Source organism: Anarrhichthys ocellatus, unplaced genomic scaffold (assembly GCF_004355925.1).
Source record: "Anarrhichthys ocellatus isolate YVR2014 unplaced genomic scaffold, GSC_Weel_1.0 scaffold40, whole genome shotgun sequence".
NCBI lineage: Eukaryota > Metazoa > Chordata > Actinopteri > Perciformes > Anarhichadidae > Anarrhichthys > Anarrhichthys ocellatus.
The window spans coordinates 5,030,963-5,047,091 of NW_022280070.1; the positions used below are offsets into that span (position 1 = coordinate 5,030,963).

At 43.4% G+C, this 16,129-nt stretch overlaps 1 protein-coding gene across 3 annotated transcripts in view; it reads right to left on the bottom strand.

Moving 5' to 3' along the window:
• The window catches only part of LOC116394480 (ubiquitin carboxyl-terminal hydrolase 22), a 23,310-nt gene extending 10,571 nt beyond the window's left edge, over positions 1–12,739 (bottom strand). The window contains exons 1-3 of one of the 3 annotated variants that reach the window (XM_031867586.1): positions 12,250–12,739; positions 11,326–11,358; positions 1,346–1,478 (exon numbers count right to left, since the gene is read on the bottom strand). In XM_031867586.1, the coding sequence (XP_031723446.1) occupies positions 1,346–1,478; positions 11,326–11,358; positions 12,250–12,369 (286 nt within the window). In that variant the 5' untranslated portion in view covers positions 12,370–12,739. Of the gene's footprint in view, positions 1–1,345; positions 1,479–5,333; positions 7,563–11,325; positions 11,359–12,249 lie in introns of those variants that run through there. The other 2 variants (XM_031867587.1, XM_031867588.1) reach the window with 2 other exon arrangements.
• Between the last annotated feature and the right edge of the window lie 3,390 nt (positions 12,740–16,129).

The following is a 16,129-nucleotide window of genomic DNA, read 5'->3' on the forward strand; positions in this document are numbered from 1 at the left end:
GGGGGGGGGAGAGGAGAAAGAGAGATTGCGCCATAATTAAAAATAGATTTTTCCCATCTCATTTCTTGCATTTATAAGATATATAAGGGTAGTAGTGATGAATAGGTGTATTTGCACCCCCCCACCTGGGCTGTCTAACTAACACAGCATCCTTTTTAACAATAATTCAGCTCTGTTGCCGTGAAAACCTATTCTTAACTGGACATTTCTTTCCGTTTGTGGTGCTTCCCACACTGAGAAGTGAGCTAACACATCGTATATAAAGCCTGGTGTATGTTATATTGTCGTCACTGTGTCATGTTATCTGTGTGTGAGAACATACAAAGAATTAAAGTGAAGAAGAAAATGTATTCATCGTTCTTTTCTCTGGTAAACCATGGCAACAAGACAACGAGAGGATGAAGATGTGGAGGAGTGTAGATCATGCTCACTTGAGCAAAGGATGAGAGCAAAGAAGGATGAAGGGGAAGTGGAAGAAAACTAGAAGGAGATGTGAAAGGCATCCAGAGAATGATTGAATAGGACAAGGGAAAAATAAGGACAGTGTCCTGAGGAGGTTAGAAAAATTATGAAAAAAAAAGTAAAAATGAGTCCTGAGAAGGGAGCTTGCTATCTTGTTTTAGAGCAGACGGGGAGTTTGGATTAATTTGATTAGAGGAGGAGACGAACAGAGCGCCAGTGTCAGAGAGGCTCTTGTGGAAAGCTCAAAGGTAATTAACACTGTGGCCGTGCACCAGGGGTGTCTGTGTGCATTAAATCAATTAAAGCCATTCAAAACAACTACCAAGTCTCCGTACCCTCTCTCCCTGGCTTCTATATTTAGCCGTCCCTGTAGGAGCAATACCACAATCTCGCTCATTAGTGTCATCATCATATTTAGCCTAATTAGCATGTAGGGTTGAAGCAAGGCTTTTTTGGGTAGCTGTGGATTAGCAACCGTCTACCAGTCCCTTGCTGCTGTGTGAAAGGGAGAGTGCAAACTTAAACTCATGACATTTGACTGGCTAAGGCGCTCCCCACCAGAACGGTAATGTGCTGCGGTTAGAGTGAAGCTCCCTGTCTGCTCAGAGGAGGAAGTTGCCCAAAGTAATGCTGTAATCCTTTGCTGGTAATAGCTGATGCTGCAGTGAGCCACCGGGGTGCATGTGAATGTGAGGACTGACGTGATGGGACCGGGCCTTGGACGTAGGGAGGGACAACACGCATGTTGATATCATCATTTTCAGCTCTATTGTTAGATTTTATTTTGAATGTAGAGAATTATCATACACAGTACATACTACAAATCAATTCAAATGTGCTCCAAAATGATTCCTGAAATAGTGGAGTGAGTGTGTTGGCTTACCTAGATTGTGTCTCTTGTTTTTTGCGTGCTCGTGGATGTGTTTCTTCGTAAAGCAGCCGAAAAAGACGCAGTAGAGACAGGAGTGGAGTCGGTTCAGGTGGGCTCCACACATGTGACAGATGCACGACTTGGCCTGGAAAGAAAACACCCAAAGGAGAAGTGGGGTTGGGGAGGGAAGGGGGAGGGGAAATTGACAGTAAAAATAAAAAAAAAAAAAAAAAAAAAAAAAAAAAAAAAAAAAAAGGACCGTCAGTGTGGTGAGAAAATCCCCTGCAGCAGGACAGAGCCCTGAGCTCCACTGTAGAGTGGTGTAGGCAGAGTGGAACTCCCTGCTGGCTGAATCAGATTTCTATCTTCCAGTCAGTCACATAAACACTTTGGTGGACACGATGCTTGAATAGACCTGATATGAAGAGACAGACTCAAGATTGCTGGGCCTGTTGACAAATTCTTTGCAGTTGAATAACGACATATTTCCTCACTGAATCTTTTGCCCTCTAACACATGCAGGGCATGATGGGATTTGATGCTTGGCAGGCAGACCAGAGAAGGCAAGCAGAATTTATTTGAAGCGGGCACACGCACGCACGCACACACACACACGCTGGAGTGTGTGTGTGTGTGTGTAATTGGTTCGACTACGGCACCCAGAGGTAACCGGACATTAGAATGCCCGACATCTACTGCAGAAATGAGCCCTACATTGGCTGCACAGGAGCCAGTTCAGATTAGGTGGTTGGTCGCAGCCTAATAGTTGTAAAACAACTGTGAGGAAGGGGAGAACAGAGACGGGTCGTTGGTATATATTGGTAAGAGTCGACAACTGTAAACATGTAGTACGAGGAATATTCCCAACTCCATTTAACTTCTGACCTTCTAAAACAAATGTAGAGCATCCAGGTTGTGCACCGAACTAAAGCATTTTTAAAAACAATTATTACGTCAACAAATGCACAATCTTTTAGCCGTGATTACACTCAATGCTTTCCTTATACAGTTCTGTTGGTAATGTGAGTGAAAGCATAGCAACACACAGTCTGCGCTGAGAGGGAGAAATTAAATAAGACGATCTGATCACAGCCTTACAGCCGCAATGAGTCGCCCACTCACACTGTAGAGAGGAGACGGAGGGAAAGTAGGTGTGAGGCAAAGGTGAGGAGAAACAAAATGAGAACTATTGGCTGGAGAGATTAAACAGGTTTTTTTTTTTTTGTTTCTGGTACACTCTGTGAAACTAGCTCGAAAGAAAGACTCACACACTCCTACACACAGAAACTCAAGGGCCTATTGCTATTGTTTGACTAGAGACAATAGTATAACCTGACACCATATGAACAACAGTTAAGCGTATTGTTGCGGAGCAATAAAGGAGGTTGTGCCAGTCAGTTTCACTTCCTTCTCTCTGGATGACTCATAACACAGAACAGTCTGTGCAATGGGACGACGACAAAACTAAAAGGATTTTTTTCTTTCCCATGTAGCAAATTGGGATTACAATCTAAATTTGGTGGCGCAACCCTGTTTTACTCACACGATGACTCAAAACTTCAACTGTCCAGTGACACATTTGAGGTTAATTTCATCACAAAGCTTTGTTTGGGAGATTGATGTTCCCACAATAATTAAAACAAAGGATTTGCAGTACAAACTATGGTTGGAAGTGGACAGTGGGCATAATGAGGACAACATTAAGATATTGGTCTTCTTGACTCTGGATAAATAATTTGTGTTCCAATAAACTGTGGATATCCAAGTGCAATGCCAAACAAAGTTCTGTTTCTTCACTCAATCTCCATTCTAGACGTGCATTATTGTAAAATAGTACATAATTTCATCCCCAATCCACATCTTATTTAAACATTAACACTGCTGCTCTGAATCTTGATGTTCCAACATCTGGTATTGCAATGGGTAACAATAAGAATACAGAAACAGGACAATAACTCATCTGTGGGACTGGGGCAAAATTGAAATAACAGTCCCAAGCAAATCTCTTCATTTGCATCTATTTGTATGGATACTGACAGTGGGTACCAGAAGTACATATCATAGTAGGCTAGGGATATGGGTGATACATATAACATATTACTACTATGCACTGCTGCCTGAGATAGGTCGGGTCTGTGTTTTGGCTGCGCATTAGTGGGCGTGGGTTGGATTGTGATGACATAGCAGTAGAGGGGATATTCAGGGTCGCAGACACTAAGCTCTGTTATTTTTTTATATTGGGTCTGCTAGCCAGCCGGCTCTGACTGGCTGTGAAAGAGAAAGGGTGGAAGCAAATTAGTGAGCGATGCTTTTCCAAGAGGGATGCATGGGGAGTGATGGAAAGGAAAAGGAAAGGAAAGAAGTGTGGCCTGCCACTAAAAACCAACCACATCTACAGCGGGCTCTTTCAACCTTTTACAGTGGAGGTTGTGTCATTGACATGCAATGAGAAAACATATGATAGAGTGTGGAGCAGGACTTTCAGAATCCAGATGAAACCCTACATGCACTAGCAAAAGATAAAAAAAAATCAGGCCAAATATTGTGGGAACACAGCTGAGGTCAACTGAATTGCTACATACATGTTGTAGTTGCCTCTTTGAGCCGATCTTACAGAGGCAGGGTTGTTGTTGTTCATCCCCACTCCATCTCCACTGCACCAGGACTCCAAGTCAAAAACAAGAAACCCTGCCAATGCCACGCCTTGCCCCCCCTCCCCCTCCTCAATACCCCTTTAGCGGGTAGAAAATCCATCTCTGCTCCAGCACCCCCTTGGCTTCTCTGTAATCTCTCCCTCTCACCATGTTTCACAGGCTGTCTACTCATCAGTGTCAGCAGTCCTGCCTTCCTCTGCGCCCAGAGGCTTTTAATGTTCCATTAGATCAGCTATTGATCAGCCGCTGGCTCAGATGACTGGAACAAGCATCAGACAGGTATAGCAAGCTTAAGTTTGTGCTGCGCTAGGCTGCGTTTCCCCATCTGGGAGGCGCTCTTTGAGACAAGTTAGGCTGGGATCCATGTCCGGGGGAATCACCCCACTAATGTACGAAGCTGCTGAGTGATGGAAGAACAGGTGCAGAAAGGCATTAGCTAGATGAATAGGTGTCCAATACATGTTCAACATGAGGATAAGGTAGCAATACATGCTGTGTGGGTCTGCTGAGCTTACAATGACCCGGGTCCAACAATTACAGCATGAGCGGCCCAATGTTCTAGATCTAACTGTATACACAAAGTGAGACCCATACTCAGCCTCTTCATCTCCTCCTGCATGCTTTCAATCCGACTGCATTATTCCCAGCTTAACGTTAAGGTTAACGCATTTGCATACTCAGAGCTAGCAATGCGATGAGCTGTAACTGAGGAGGAGAGAAAATGACAACGACAATTATGATGTGGACAAAGGTCTGGCTATACAGAGCACGCTCCCGATGCTGCAAAGAACAGACCGGGGAGGGGAGAGAGAGAGAGAGAGTCAATACGGGGTAGAGAGAGCACGGCTATATGAGAGCAGTGACTCACCAAGCTCACAGAAACATGCTCATAATACAACTAAATTAACAATGGCTGACATGCACACCACGCTATAAATATGCATTCAAATACTCGCAGAATCCCTCACCGAGCTTAAACACGCAGACGATGGTACGAGTGCTCAGACACTGATGCATACGCACGCGGTCCTTTCCCCATTCTCTAACTAACATGAACAAGCCGAGGGGGGCTGGGGAAGGGGGACTGATGGTGATGCTCCAGAACCGTGCTGCCGACTGACCCCGTGGGGCTGCAGCCTGTCAGTGCCTTGGCAGCCTCGCTTCCAACTATCCCCACATGACAATGCCTGGCCTGCAATATGCAGTCTCAGTCAGCAGCCCAAGGGACACACACACAATACCAATCCTACTCTATTCTCTTTTCACTTCCGTCCTCCCATCAGCTCATTGTAACCTCTGTTGACGATGACACGCTGTATGGTCTGTGCGTGAACATGTATTCCCACCTCATTCAAATGAGTCCGAGTCGAGGGAGAGCTGAGGGATTGTTGGTGTGCAGTTTGGCCTCATACTGTCAGACACTGCTATAAGGACATTAGAGCTAGATTCTGAGCCCCAGTCGATGAGAGTCTAGCTTCTCGCCGTCCGCGGGAATAGAAATGAAAGTGGATAAAGTGAGGATGGAGTGGAACTAAGCTGAGATACTCTATGCGGTGGAGTAGCTTTGATGCCGTGATGAAAAAAATGTAGTCCAATGATTGTCGGGGGTTTGAACACGTTGTGTAGGTTGGCAGCACATGGGATGGATCTACACAGGCGTGCATGTGTGAATCTGATTAAGATCACTCGATTAGGGGGAGATAGGCTGTGCTTCCTTCTGGATTTTCAGAGGGTGGAGGAGAAAGAAAGATTTCCACTCACTAAAGCACAGTGATGGTGAGAAACAATCAGTTGGTCCGACACTGGCTACCTATGTCCACATGTTCGCAGCGGGACTAGTGGAATACAAACCAAACATGCACGCTTTGACAACTGCCACACTGCCACACTGCCTCATAAAAGGAGTCACACAGAGGCCGCTCACAAAAGAGTCTCAAGCCAATATTTATCCAATTCACCAGTGAGTAGACTGACCAAAGGCTGCAAAAAAACCTTGACAAGGGGGAGGATCCTGCAGCCGGCTCTGTGTTTGTCTGCACAGATGGCTAACAGTCTAGCTTCAGCTTAACAAAAGGGTGCGTGATCACCAGTCAAACCGTGCAGCTACCAGATGCCCACAGCCACCAAAAGAAAACAAACAAACACACATCGAAGAGAGACCGCTGACGTGACTCCTTGGACTCAAATCCCTTCACATCGTAAGTCGATTCCTTCTTTATCCCCATAGCACCAATTAGGACCCACAGAGCCTTGAACATTACCTCCAGGAAGATCTACGAGCACTGCAGTAAAGAGGCAGAGTGTGTAAAAGTGAGTACATATGGAGCAGACTTAAGTAATAAATTATAATCGCAAGAGTCTAATGCCACAATCATCACCTTTTTCACAAGGAGAGAGAACCATTTTCACACAAAAGGCCTTGTTCCGAAGAAAAGTCGTCACTTGGGCCCACGGTTTTAACAAAAGGGAATAATTGAGTGTCCACACTGGAAGAGATTGATCGCCTCTTGGTTTTGGGCTAGGGCCGACCCCTGGGGACTGATTGACAGCTCATTAGCCAGATGGCGGTACTATGGGAGCTGGACAGCAGCCTCATTAGCTGGCTCAGGCCATGACCAGCACGCTTTTGTGGGACACTCAAATGAGAAGTTCTGTCTCCGGTTGAAGGGAGGCCAAAGAAGTGAAATGGTCAGAGGCAGAGATGGAAGAAGAATTCAGTCAAAGTGAACTTGTCTAGTGAGGAGGGGCTGTTGCAGCTTACACAAGAGAGGAGCTTATAATCAAAACGCAAAGTCATGCTCTTCCTCCGGCAGCTAGATTGGTAAAATGTATGACCACTCCTCAAGCCTCATGAGCATATGTAGTCATTAAAAACATACTATAGCTATAATAACCATCCCCAAAAGGCCAAAGTAAAACTAATGGTTTTTGTTCATGATTCTTTTCTCCGTGCCAGTGTTGCATCTTCCGGATGTCTTCTTTAGCATCTCTGATCTAAAATAAACAGAAAGGATGAAAGCGCCGTAGCAGAGCACATCCAGCACAGTCAGTAAAATGACGTAGACTATCTGAGGCTGACAAATTGGGAGGTAATAGCATGCGAAGGGGACACCGCAAGGTGACACACCAGGCCCATTACTAAGGGAGGCGGTCATAGGCCTCGAGCCATTTGTTTAGTCACTGAGCAACAGACAGAAAGACTGACGGACCGAAAGCCACATTAGACGAGACCTGGGAGTGACGGAGAGCAAACAGACGTGGAAGAAATGGAGCTGGAAGGCAGCCAGAAACCATTGACTGACATCACCAAACCCACTGAGTGTTTCCTGTGAGGCAGAGGGGCAAGGACGGACCGGGAAGATGGGAAAATGTGCTCTGAATTTCAAAGGATTCTAGGTAATCCCATGAAAAAAAACACTGTATATTTAGTGTAATCTTAAAACTGTCACAAAACTATTGCATTAGAATATCAAAAATAAACAATACAAGTATTTCTATTGCACGCATTTAATGGTATAATCAAAAGGCGATGAGTTCTGAGCTGAACTAGGTTTGCAAATATATATATAAAAAAAAAAAAAAAAAAAAAAAAAAAAAAAAAAAAAAAAAAAAAAAAGCAAGGAAGAGGAGGGAGAAAAAGCGTGGGAGTGAGCACAGAAGAGGAACAAGCGAGGGCTGTGAAGAGGCTGGACGAATAGATCCCGATGCTACAAACGTATGCTGATGAGTTAGAAAGCAGGCTTGTGATGTGATGGAGACCGATCCGACAAAGAGATCTGCTCGCAGCACGGGAATCAGCCGCTCTTTGGGATTGGTCGTGCCTCAGTGCATTTTGTGTATGTGTATGTGTGTGTGTGTGTGTGTGTGAAGAGACAGAACAGGAGGGACAGAAGGAAGTAAATGTGTCATCCTTGAGAAATATATACATTTTCACGGCAACATCTAGCAAACGATTTCTCTCTCATCTTCCCTCATCACAAGAAGAACAGGGGGGGTTGTGGTTCCTCTGATCATATGTTATTTATCAAAACTAGAAGATAAAAAAAGCTGACTTCAGCCGGCTCTTTAATCACGACGCTTACCCCTTTAATCAAAGTGACAGACAAATGCTTCAAAGAAGTTATGGTTGTAAAATTCCGCCAACCTCACCCACCGCGCTTCCATCTCATCCAATATCCACTCAACCTGAGATAACGGCTCCGGTTTAACTGCAGAGCAGGTTCCTTTATGGCAGCAGTGTTTTAGTAGACGTCCTCTTAAGAGATAGAGCAAATAGAGCCGATTCTGCTGCACAAAATACATAACCATGACCTTCATGAATATTTACTCTCTGCCTCCACCACCACAGCCATTCACCAACTATAAATTATGAATATATGACTGGAGTTGGGCCTAAAGAGGAATGAATTCAACTGTTAAAAGCAACGGCAGGTTTTTTATCTCCGCTCTGTGCCGGCATCTTGCTGTGCGTATGGCACAGGGGGTAACATGAATCTATATTAAGAGAGGAAAGAAGAATTCTTTGCAGACTAAAGGCTCACGTGCCGTCCTCAAACAATCGCTCGCTAGACTCATTAAACAAACACTCACAACAGGAATAGAATAGATTAAGAGACAGGAACAAAAGTAAGGCAGCGGGAAGATGGAAGAGGAAGCACATCAGAACAATGGTTCCTCCTCTGCAATCTGAAACTGAGCCGCATTTTTTGTAACATGACACAAACTGACAGTCTACGGTGGGTGTAGCCCCTCTGGCGATATGGCACGTAGCACACCTCGACCAGAAAAGAATATAATGAAGCCCAGATGCACAGAAGGAAATCATGAAAGATTTAACGTTCATTAAAAGCAAAGAGAAAACACTATTGCATACGTGTGTATTCTTGCCATCTTCCTATGTGGGGCATCTTTAATACATCGCTCAATCTTTAATTAATTGCTTCTTTTTCATGGAGCATTTGTGTCACATACAATTAGCAAGTAGTAGTTGGTGTTTGTGGGCACGGGACAACTGAGAAACGTTTATGCAAAAGGACATTGGACTCGAGGCCTGGAGGAGTCTGCAACAATATGAAATTTGTCACCAAATTACATCTATAATTTATGGCCACCACTTGTGCCAGCCTGCACGCTCCCATACACTGCGTTAGCGTTAACCCGCATGCACATCGGAAGCTAATGGGGCATTTCATCTAGGACCAACATCCCAAAAGAATTACTATTATAATTAATACGCACTAATTAAAAGATGGCAGATCCCAAGCCACACTGGGTTGTGACGTCATCTTTGCAAACCCTCGTCTCTGGCACTCATGACCCATGTGGGTTTCAGATTGTGCACGCAGAGCAGGTGACAGATTTTCCACTCATGTTGCTGCACATTGCCTGGGAATTGATTTTTAGCTTAAGGTAGAGAGGATGACAGCTTGCAGGGAGGCTGCTGAGGAAAGACGACAGGAAAATGGAAAAAACAAAACAGCAATTCAGGATAAAAGGCACTCGCTCATCAACCTAAGTCTGAATACAATGTAAAAACATTGCTTCCATTAATCAGTCTCTGCATGGCAGGGTCGTTCAACTTCCCTCCATGCCTCTTGTACCACAGAGCTTGCCGTGTGTTTGCCATTATTGTACTATTGTAAGATGAATGAGCAGTAAGCAGTGCAGTGATGAGCTTTTGTTTCATCCACCGTGCCAACATTCAGAGTGACCGCGTACAGGATTTGTATTTCTATTTCAGAATGTTAAGATACCAGAATGTGACATTAAAAAGACACCTAGTCTTCAAGCTGAACACAATCACAGACTGCACTGCCCGCGCACCACTGGAGCAGCACGTCACATGATCTACATGTCGGAGTAGGCCGGCGGTAAAAAGCCTCGGTGAAAGGGGGTTTGAGACACAAGACTCGGACTCGTGGAGTGCCATTAAGCAGTAGAGAGTACACTTCATTCAGGAGCCACTCTCCTTTCACTCTGTATCAGTCGCTTAATGCCATTTGTCACTCAACATTGATTGTAAACAACTGTACTCTCATTTCAAACCACAGACTAGATAAGAGATAGAGCAGCATTTCTAATAGAAACGAACAACAACAGAGGCGTGTCCTCCTCTTTTCACCGACATTACAGCCAGAAATATACTTTCTAAAATGTCACTGTTAGATACGGTGCTGGTATTACACAGCAATGTTTTCAATGCCTATTGTTACTTCAAAATGCCACGGGTGTACTGTGGCGCAGTGGCATGTGAGAGGATCTAGGTGGTGCTCATTTTTAAGAATTAAAAACTGCAGTGATGGGTGACATGGGTTGGACACTGCATAAAACTAAACTGCAATCCAGTCTGAAACTACCAATGACAGCTTTAAAGTGTACAGAAACAAATCAACTAAATAATTACAACACAAAATTGGCTTTAAATGCCATCTAACTTCAAAGACTATGAGAATAGCGGCTTTCAGATCTGGAGGACTGGTATTCATGCAGCATGCCACCTCGGCAGTTTTTGTGGGAGGTAAATATTAGAGGAAACGGTGGTGGTTTGTGCTGAAGCACTGGTTGTGGTGCTGGTCATCGTGGCAAAAAGGCTACGGGTGATGATGCTGAGACAGTGACGTTTTCAAAACGGATGGAGAAACGGTTCTTCCAGAAGTAAAAGCGACAGGCAAGGTTTGTAACAGCGAATGCGCCCTCAGGGTTGGGCAGAACAACTGTGAACTGCTAAGAAGTGAGCAATAGAAAGCACCCATGGCCAGTCCTAATTTCATGAAAGGAATACAACCAAGGGGAGCTCATTAACCTGACAGGAAGAATGTGAAAAATAAACTAAACAGTCAATATTACCATTTATAAAAATGCTGGTAAAACAGTTGCAGTGTCACCCACTACACTTTTAACTTTTTAGGACTGCCTCGTACTCAGCACACACTATAACTCTGATGTACATCAGAGTGTAAACATAATTCATAAAGACATTTGTGCTCGAACCAAAGCGCGACACTACAACACTGCATGAACAAAAAAAAAAAAAGGGTCATCGACCATTTTGTGCTGGCCATTTGCTTTGACATGCCTGTAATTTAACTGAGCTATGCTTTTGGCTGCTCATAGTCCACCATCCCATTAATCTCACTGGCTGTAAACTGAGTATCACAGCAGGTACGGGGATGGGGCTGAATTCTTCCACTACTAGGTTCACATCTAGTATTCAGTCCATTACATGAAAAGGCACCGAGGCACACAGAAAGGTGAGCAAGAGGAGAGAAAGCAAGCCAGTTCGTATTTATCTGAACTACAGTATGTCAGTGAAGATGAGGAGGGGATAAATCAACTCACCAGCTCTGTCCATCCTGCATCACCCTGAAGCACCTATTTTATCACAACGACATAAAATGTATGACATGTTTAAGTGAAGCATGGATTTTATTTCCGGTATAACAGTCAGGCTATAAATGTTGTTAATCTATAATACAAATCAAGCTGTAAATTTGTCCTAAATGAACATCGTAGCGCAAAAAAAAAAAAAAAAAAAGTTAATGTTTACAAAAAGAGGAATGGAAGGAGAACTGCAACACAGTCCGGGGATGACATCACAGTGTAGGGAGCTATTCGGAGCTGTGTAGGCCGAGCAGGTGTGGGATAAGCCCAAAAGGAAACTGGCAATGAAGTAATCAGCTGACGTCCCAGCATCCAAAAGCTCGTGAGAGAATGACAAGTGCAGAAAAAAAAAATAAAAAACACACACACACACTGTCCTGGGATGCCCTGGACAGGAGAGAGCCGCCAATATGTGGACCACAATATGTGTGCGCGTGGAGAGCCACAATGGGTACGTTTTGGTGCGGTAACGTTAGCTCGTGGCTACAACCCAAGTTTAGCCATGCGCTAACTGTTTAGCCTCTACCAAACAGAACCTAACCGATTGACTCACGGCGGAAAAGCTTGAATAATAGTTGCGTGGGCTAATAAAGAGAAATTAAACGTTGCAAAGAAGCCACCAGTCGCCGCAGCTCGTCACGTAGAGTCGTGCTAGCTCAGTTACCGGTGATAACCTAACGTTAGCTGGCTAACCCTGGTGCTAGCAACACTACTGCTGCAAGAGTAGTTTCACTAACGCCGTAGTTTTGTTCCAACCCGTTCAGTGGTTGTACTTCATGTCGGGGCATCATTTGCACTCCAGTTCTCTGTGTCCGCCTGTGCCACATTAACATTATTTCACTTTTGTTTCTGAAGGTAACGTTGCAGTTCCTGTGTTTTTACCTTGCGTCTCCTGGTCTCAGCAGTACCGCTCCAAACAAAGCATTGGTATATGACTCGAAGGTTCTGTTTCCAGTTATCCACCTTATAACCGTTCACATGGGAGCACCCGGCCGGACTCATGACAGACAAAACATTCAGTTTTGGGCTTTTTTAGGTGACAATGAAAAAGTCTCCTGGATGATTTACTTAGCTAGCTAGCTAAGCTAGCCCGAAACTGTCTGTCCAGAAATGGTTTCCGTTTGGAAACGGGACAATCGATGTAGTATCCAAAATGCTCCTCGGGCATCTGACAAAACACGGTCTGCGATTAACTAGCAACACATCTGTTCATGTAGTCATCGAACGGAATTATCACTCAAATTTCTGCTCCTCTTGCTGTTTTGACAGTTGCCTTTTTTGCTCAAAACGTTAGCTCCACTTCCACTCTCACGATTAGTTAGCTTTCTTTCTCTAGTTAGCCTGCTAACGCTCAACACCTACAGCTTCACAATGCCCGCCCAGCGTGCACCGTGATTTGCCTACACAAAGACGTTGCGTCACCACGTCGGTTTTAGGGCACGTCGGGTGTGCTTGGTTTTCATTCCTATGTGTTCCGTATGATTGTTGTATTATAATCATATAATGCATCGATGACGTTACCTCGACACACAAAACACCCACCACGCAGGGTAGTGTGGAAGATATAACCAAGGCTGACATTTACAACGGTATTCTGAATGGTGTCTTTTTTTCTCAAAGTCAGCTGTTATTGCCCTTACTTTATGTCAATCATTGTTGATTGATGCGCTAGATGCTTGTCATGGATGGATGTATTCATCACGTACGCAGAAGCGTCAGTTCATGATTGCAATTCAGTTGACTGTGTGACATCTAAAGAGTAGAAACGAGGCCTAAATATTTTAATCTGAACATCAGCAAAAAGCCCCTTTCCTTATTTATAATAGTAAGCGTCCAACCCGTTAGTATCATCAATTAAAGCCTACCACCTAGTGGTTGTATGGTGTATGTGTGTAGTCACCGATATATAGCATAACATGACTCAATTGAACAGGATGCCATGAATACATGCTGTGTGATGTGTCAACTGGCCCGGGGCCCAGGCTTCTCTGACCATGACGGCCTCACATGTCTCAAAAGGGATCTCAGCTGTGATTGACATGGAGGCAAAACAATTGCAGGGCTGATGCTCCGATGACGGCAGCTCATATCAACAGCTTAAAAAGATACAATCCCAAAGCCCTGATGAACTCAAAAATAAGATTTGGCAAGAGCTTTCCTTATCTAATGAGTTTATTTTGGACATGTCTACAACAATCATACTGCGGTGCAGACCGTATTAACACAGCGATAATTAGGCATCAGGATGCTGTATGGCCTTTACCATGCGTTGGAAATTAATACTAATGGGTCTTTTCCCAATGCAGATCTAAAAAAAAAAGTACTCACTTTTGTCAATTTGTATTATGGTTAATGGACCTTGTACTCAAGTGGAAGTGTTAAATGACATGCTCATCTTTGGAGATAGTTGTAATGGACTAAAGCTGCACCAGAAAGGGAAATGACCCAGAGCAAGCCGCTGACCTGTTTATGTTTCATATTCTTCTGGGTACCCCTACTCCATTACAACATCATACTGATAACCCCCATTACATATTCTGAACTTCATGCTGACTTCCAGGGATCTGTCTCTCAATAATGATTTATAGGTCTAGATTTTAAAAAAAAGGCTCTTCCGCCTTGTTTGTGAAATTGTGATTCCCTCGATTTTTCACTTGGGGGCAGTGCAAGGCTACCTAGTCCCACAGTTAAACTTCGTATCTCTCAGGAGGGAAATGTGCTATTAGTCATAGTTCTGTACTACTAATTGTAAAAATTAATATAAGTTCAAGGAAGTAAAATGTTGTATTATCATTCCTTCTCAGTCCTGTATGAGTTATGCCATTTTTAAATCTTAAAATAAACTCACATATACAAATGACATGAGTTTGCACTTCTCCACTTCTCGTCTCTTCTCTTCTCTGCACAGACTGCTTTTTCCATCATTGTTTTCATTCCCTATAATCTTATGTACAAATACATGAAGTCTGAGCATTCTGCTTCTAGTAAGTCAGTCAAATTATGTGTTTTGGGTGGTTTCATTGACATTGTCTGGTATCAGAAAATAAAATCATGATAAGAACTTTGAGTATGGCGAAACATGATGAATATATGTCTTTGTGTATAGGTTAACAAAGCCAACTGACCAATAGAGAGACTGGCACAACAGAGAAACAACACATCTTAACTCATAGGACCCTAGCCCTATTTTTAGGCCTCTGCTGAAAAATTGCATAGCCATACTCAAGAGAGTCCTGAGCTCTAACTACAAGGTCTATTTTAATAATTTTGATTCTAGAATACTGGTAACACTTGTGAGATCTGTTGAATTGTGTAAATATTGTGTATATGTTACTGGTTAATAACTGATACACTTATGGCACAGCTCAAATTGAAAAACCTCTAGGTTCGCCTGAAAAAAAGCACTTTTATTGAACTTTTTTTTTATTTTAAAGAATGCAGCTGCAAGCCTAAAAACACGCCACAGTCATAGAACAACACGTTTTACATGTCCCCACAACATATTTTACTTCGATTGAGTGAAGCAGGCCAGCATAAATGGTCATAAAAATCAAAATGTTGATTTTCGGAACCAGCTGTTGCATTGCTGTATACTAATTTTATATACTATATAACTAAATATTAACTATATATTCACTTTTCTTATCACTAAGAGTGTTCAATAATCCTAATAAAGCAGTTTGACACCATTTTGAATAATTTTGAGCAGTTATGATGTGTCATATCTGTCATTCATAACAATAAATGGCTCATAATGTATGTCTATGTGACCCTGGTAAGGCCGATTTACTGGTGTGAGCCATTTTTAGATGCGGGATAGTCCAACGGGAGCCATGCAGGGGTGTTTGATCGTATCCGGGTCTGTTTACTGACTAAAAATCGCAAAATGCTGGGCGAACCCCCCTCTCTACATGTATTGCTCCACCCCACAGAATCGTCTGCCATTTTGTGATTCATTCCGCCAGCGCATTGATCTCACTCACAGACATGCAGCAGAACATGGCGGGCATAGCTGTGCAGAAATCGGCTCGAATAAATCCGTTTTTCATCGCCAAAACGTAAGTTTTTTTACCCAATTTTTTTTCTCGTGACCTGCGGCTGATGTTGGCATGCATACCCATAACTTTTGAATGGTTTGAAAGAGAGTAATTTGGACGCCGCTGTGCGTTTCCGGGTCGAATCGTGCCCCTCCTGCATGTGTTCATCCGCCATGTGCGATCCTGCTCCGTGATGAGAGAACCATAGAGTGAGCATAGGTCGTCGATTTTTGGCCAAAATTGTGGCAAATCTTCTAGATATCTTCCAGATATGATATTAGTTCATGTATAATTGTGTTTGCAGTGTTTACAATGGCTGGTATGATGATGTTGCTCGGACTTTTCCCGTTAATTCGATATTTAATATGTCTGGAGCAATAATCATATTTCTTTATGAAAAATGCTTTCTACTACACGCTGAATGCTGCACACTCTAAAACAGCCCCCCGTGGGGGGCTCTCGGGTCCTATGGTTAAACAAGGTCCTCCGAGCAAAAAGAACAGCGTGTTCACATTTCATCTTCTATTTGATTAATGTCCCTTCACAGTATTAATCAAAGCAAGGGTGTTCAGTAAAATCTTCTCAATGACTGATGACTTATTTTTCAATTGTCCAAGGTATGTAAGGAGTAAAAACATAGATAAATGGTACATTTGTTATAAACTACACAAAACTGTGCTGGGAATGCTGCCGCTGAAATGGATGAGCAGCCACTGCATTGCTTG